The 5,505-nt window shown below is 40.9% G+C and overlaps 1 protein-coding gene across 1 annotated transcript; it reads right to left on the bottom strand.

Moving 5' to 3' along the window:
* Positions 1–3,200: 3,200 nt before the first annotated feature.
* Positions 3,201–5,100, bottom strand: LOC101547566 (complex I intermediate-associated protein 30, mitochondrial-like). Its single transcript, XM_012931847.2, has 2 exons — positions 4,818–5,100; positions 3,201–3,986 (listed from the first exon to the last, which is right to left on the bottom strand). Exons 1-2 carry the CDS (start codon positions 5,098–5,100, stop codon positions 3,328–3,330), a joined length of 942 nt encoding a protein of 313 aa, XP_012787301.2. The 3' UTR covers positions 3,201–3,327.
* Between the last annotated feature and the right edge of the window lie 405 nt (positions 5,101–5,505).

Genomic DNA, 5,505 nt, shown 5'->3' with positions numbered 1-5,505 from the left:
TCTGGGAGGTGTCTTGATCCTCAGACAGCTCTTCAGAGAGCCAGTCTGAAGAGTAGAAGCAACAGCTTGAATGATGCTTCTCACTCAGCAAATGTTTTACTGAGAAACTCTTCTCTTGATAGGTGCGATGATAATAGTCCTTTTGGCCACATCTGGTGATTCTGAGGGCTTACTCCTGACTCTGTGCTCAAGGGTGACTCCTGGCTTTGCTCAGGAGACTATATATAATGCTGAGGGTTAAACCTCAGGTCAATTATGAGCACAAGCACCTTTTGTTTATTTGCCTGCAGGACATTCAATGACTGTACAGATCTAATGCTTCAATAAGACATGTAAGCATGTAAGACAGTGCCACGTTATAATTTGCTCCTCATTCTGTCACCTAAGATAGATCAACTGAGCCACCCTAAAGTCAAGGAGTGAAACAAATCATAAGATAAAAAGACATAACTCAAGTGAAGGGATTTTCAACCTTAGTCTTTGGACCGGATGATTTTCTCTTGACCAAGGATCATCAAAGCATGGCCAGAGCTTTAACCCCTGAACTATCTCTTTAGCCCCTCGTTGATATTTATTTTTAAAGGAAAAAATTACAAAATACTGTTTTTAGTGATTGATGATTTGGTTACTCCAGTCTTTTTTTTTTAACACCTTAGATTCCATGTCCTTTCCTCACTCACTTCATAAAAATTACTCTTCTCTGTAGTTCCTTGATGTTTTTGAAGTCTCTGGGATATCACCACTCACAGTACTCCTGCTCCATCCTATTGTTGATGCCTGTATTCTGGAAAAGGACCCCACTTTTCCATCACACTGAACTGGAAGACAGAAGTTAGATGATGTCAGTGCTTTTTAAAAATTTTTTCTTTCAGATTTTGTTTTTCAAAGTATTCTTTTTTTCTCTTCACTTTCTAGATTCAAATATAGATGAAGTACAAAACATACTGGCATCAACTTTTGTTAGATTTCAATGACCTTTAATGGGAATTTTTACAGTTTTCTAGTAAAAATTTTTACATTTTCAAGTAAAAAAGTGTATGACCTTTATTTTTTTCACTATTCCACAAGCATGCCACACTCTATTCAATACTATCCATTCTATATTTGTTTCCACACTTCAAGCTTAAATCCCAAGTGCTGAGCCTTCTAGGTGCACCTCACCTCACCCGCCCCCCTACCCCATCTTGACTGTGCTGCTCTAAGCACATTGCTCTACTCTAGACAGTTCAGCAATTAGGTGCTCTGTGATCAAATGAGGCTTGCTTGGTGAAGAAGGTGGGTTGGATACAGGCCCTGTAACATCAAATCATGTGTTTCAAAACACAACTTCCCAGTACTGAATGAACATTTCTTAGATCCCTGACTCAGATCTCCTCCATCGTCCATTAGGGGAGACCCAGATGGTCTTTCTTTGCTGTAGTTTTTGCTTACTATCACTGCTGAGAAGAGTGATTTGACACTGATGTTCTAGGGCTGCAATAATATACTAAGTGAAAATAAAAACCAATAAATTCTACCTTCCACACTGGGTCACATACTGCCTTTAGGAAGCCATATACATCTATCTGTATATCTATCTATTATCTGTCTATTAAACTGGCCAGTGGAGGAAAGCTAATATTCAAATGTCTCTGTTAGACAAGCATTTTTAGACATTGGTCCTTTTTAATAAAAGCATCACCCTCCAACTAGCTTTAACTTACTCCCTTTCTGCTATAAAGCTGCTGTTAATTTAACTCTTCTTTTTAGGTAGTTCCTTATTTGGATGGGCCCACCCATATTCTTATTTTTTGTTAAAGTATATCTTATTCGGTGCTTTAAACGATCCTTCACAGTAAATTGCTGTGGAAGTGGGATACATTTTTTCAAGACACAAGCATCTTCTGTTTATTTGACTGTAGGTACATCCAGTGACTATACAGATATAATGCTTCAATAAGACATGTAAGCATGCAAGACAGTGCCATGTTATAATTTGTTCCTCATTTTGTCAGTTAATACAGATCATACTGAGCAACCCTAAAGTCAAGGAGTGAAACAAATCATAAGATAAAAGACATAACTCAAGTGAAGGGATTTTCAACCTTAGTCTTTGGACCAGATAATTTCCTCTTGACCAAGGATCATCCTATGATTCATCAGATGTTTAGTAACATCGATGACCTTTACAAATAATATGTCAGTTGAACCTCCACAATTGTGCCATAAAAAATGTTTCTAGATATGGCCAAAAGGCTCCCTAATTAGCGTTAGTGTGGGGAATGATTGAAAGAGAGGAACCTTTAGGACCTTCAGGAAGAGAGGAGGGTATTATGGTGATGGGTATGGTGTTGGAATTAAGGATATATTAAACCATCATTAACAGTATTGTAAATCACAGTACTATGACCAATAAAGATAAAAAATAAAGCAAAAAAATCACCCTAGTTACCTTTGTCCCCTAAAGTATTGTTATAGATGGTTAATAAATATTTTTAGTTAACAATTTCATATATTCTGGTAAAACTACTTCAATAGGTAGGAATGTATCAAATACAGAAAGGTTTTAGAAATAAAACATTAAGTATTGAAGATTAAGTGGGAGGCAAATTTATAATACTACAACTCCAATTATAAAAAGCTATCATCTTTGCAGCTGGCATTTAGTTCTTTAAAAAGTGTATACGCAGCATTTTCAATTCTTAGCATACCTTTCTGAATTTAATCATTGAGACAGATGAATGTAAAAAGTTTCTCAATTATGATGTTCAATAAAGCATATACTATGCCAAAAATCAGAAAGCAATGTTCAATGCCACTACAATATGATGAATAGCCTATAATCAATGGAAGTTTTATTGGTAAAATAATTCCAAGAATTTGGATATAGCCATCCTTCTCTACTGGGGAGGAACTCTACTTACACTCTGTTGTTTATGTAGATATTTGCACTTATGTAGATATTTGCACTTTGCTAAACCCCACCGGCATTTAGCAAAGCAAAAGACTTCTTAATAATCTTCTGAGATGTGAGCAGAAATGAGTGAACTGCCTAAAAGATTTTTTTATTATTTATTATACTGTATTATAAAGCATATTATAGTAAGGTCTACTAGGACTATAGAAATAGTGTAGTGCATAGGGCACTGGCCTTGCACATGGCCAACCCCAGTTTAATCCCTAGCCAATCCAGGGTCTCAGACTCCTGAACACCACCAGGCATGGCCCCCAAACAAAAACTTTATTTTGTGTTGTAGACACTACCACCAATAATTTAATTATATTACCATGTAATAACTACTTAAAAAGTCTTGGGTTGAGCTCTGGAGAATTTTCATAGGCAAATTCTTACTTGTGGGCTGGATCAATAAAGACGCCAATAAATCCTATTTCCAAGAAGAATGGACCATCTACCTTATCAGCCAAGGGGAATCCGATGGACGAGATCCTGTCAGGCATCATCTGGTACTGGGCATCCCGGATTCTTCCTTTATTAGAGAAGAAAAATAGGGAGAAAGGAATCTTTGACTTCCTGCCAGTAGGGCCCTCCTGGGTAAACATGAAGTAATTGTACATCTGGTCCTTCCGCTGGATTAGATCCGTGTCCTTCTTGATATTCACCAACCAAGGCCGACCATCGCCCTGGACCCAGAGATACAGGGTGTTGAACTGAGACCAATCATAGGACCTCTTCCTCTCAAAGGGGCCCCTCAGAGGCCTGGACATCATGGTGCAGTAGCTACTGCAGCTGCTCTCCCCGTCCAGAGGGGCCTCGGAGCTGAGGGTCCCATACACCAGCGCACTCTGGTTGTTCTTGCCCATCTTCAGGAACACTTCACTTCGGCCCCCAATTGTCTTACCGGAAGTCACCACCCACTTGTCCAAATCTTCTTTCCCTCGGAATTGCCACACTACCTTGGCTTGCTCCAGCAAGACCTCGTGCAGAGGGCGGCCCTCAGGCCCTATCCAATGACTCACAATTTCATCCTTCAAACGCCAAAAATGGTCCTTTATTCCATCATTTTTTTTGAAAGAACAAGTTAAACTGGTCCTATTTTATTTTTTTCTCTTCTACAATACTTTTTATTTTATTTTATTTATTTATTTTAAAAATTTTTATTGAATCACCATGTGGAAAGTTACAAAGTTCTCAAGTTTATGTCTCAATTATACAATATTCAAACACCCATCCCTTCACCAGTGCCCATATTCCACCACCCAAAACCCAGTATACCCCCCGCCCCTGTCCCCTACCCCCAACTGTATAACTGATGAATTTCACTTCATTTTCTCTTTACCTTGATTACGTTCCATATTTCAACACAAAACTCACTATTGTTGCTGGAGTTTTCCCCCAAGAAAGACAGCGCTACTACCAAGGAAGCATTTCATAATTAGTTTTCCATTAAAAGATTGTATGTTTTCAGTTTTTAGAAAAGGTCCTACAGCCGAGTTAGCGGCTGCCTGGTTCGGATGTGTCCCATTCCCGCATCCGGGAGCCGTGTTAGTTGCTGCTCAGTGTCACCGGGGCTCCATCTGGAGAGGTGTGGTGGCTGCACCTCCTCTGTCTGGATCCCCAGTGTTGCTGGCCCGGTTTCGGGTCCGGAGCATTCTCCGGCCGCATTGCTCACCAGAATGCCCGGCTTCTTCTCTGTTGAATGTGGCAAAATGGCGCCGAGGGTGGGTTGAGGGCGTGACTTCTGGCGGCCGGGGCCACCTGGAGGCTGGGCTGGCACCGCCCTACTCCAGTGCCCCCCTAGGTTCAGAGTTGTCCCAGTCCCGCATCCCAGAGCCGTGTTAGTTGCTGCTCAGTGTCGCCAGGTCTCCATCTGGAGAGGGTGTTATTTCATCTTTAATGGCTTTACCGAAACTAATTTCTGGCTTCTCTTCTGGAGAAGTAATATCCAAAGCGGCTTCTCTGGCTTCTCTTGGCCTGTGTCCTTGCAAACCCCCTTCGGGGGGTTTCACAGAGGCGCTGCCAGCAACAGTCACAGGTTTCTGACTGCTGCTGGTGCAATAGTTTGCAAAGCCACGCCCCTTAAAAGGGTACCAGGCCACACCTGGTTTCAGGCATTTTCTGAGCCTGTAAGTTCCATTCAGCAATTTGTGGACCAAGGCCATGGTAAGTAAAAGTTAAAGCATAAACTGCTCTGCAGGGTTAAGGGAAAGACGCTTCAGCAAATAGCTTGAGTCTGCCTGGCCCGGCTGCGCTGCCCTCCTGTGTCTGGGACCGCATCCGCTTAAAAGTTTTTTTTTTAAACTTTTTATTAAATCACCATGTGGAAAGTTACAAAGTTCTCAGGTTTATGTCTCAGTTATACAATATTCAAACACCCATCCCTTCACCAGTGCCCATATTCCACCACCAAAAACCCCAGTATACCCCCCGCCCCCACCCCCTACCCCCTACTGTATAACTAATGAATTTCACTTCGTTTTCTCCTTACCTTGATTACATTCCATAATTCAACACAAAACTCACTATAGTTGTTGGAGTTTCCAACCAAGAGAGACAGACCTACTACC

This window comes from Sorex araneus, chromosome 1, assembly GCF_027595985.1.
Source record: "Sorex araneus isolate mSorAra2 chromosome 1, mSorAra2.pri, whole genome shotgun sequence".
Lineage (NCBI taxonomy): Eukaryota > Metazoa > Chordata > Mammalia > Eulipotyphla > Soricidae > Sorex > Sorex araneus.
Note: the sequence above shows the minus strand (reverse complement) of the source record. Positions and strands in the feature narration are given on the sequence as shown.

What these genes read in the sequence shown, in the direction of transcription:
- LOC101547566 (XM_012931847.2), bottom strand. Translation starts at nt 5,100, where the DNA reads ATGGCCTTGGTCCACAAATTGCTGAATGGAACTTACAGGCTCAGAAAA. An exon ending in CATTAAAGATGAAATAACAC is followed by an intron (nt 3,987 to 4,817) that starts CCTCTCCAGATG and finishes ATGGAATAAAGG; the next exon opens with ACCATTTTTGGCGTTTGAAG.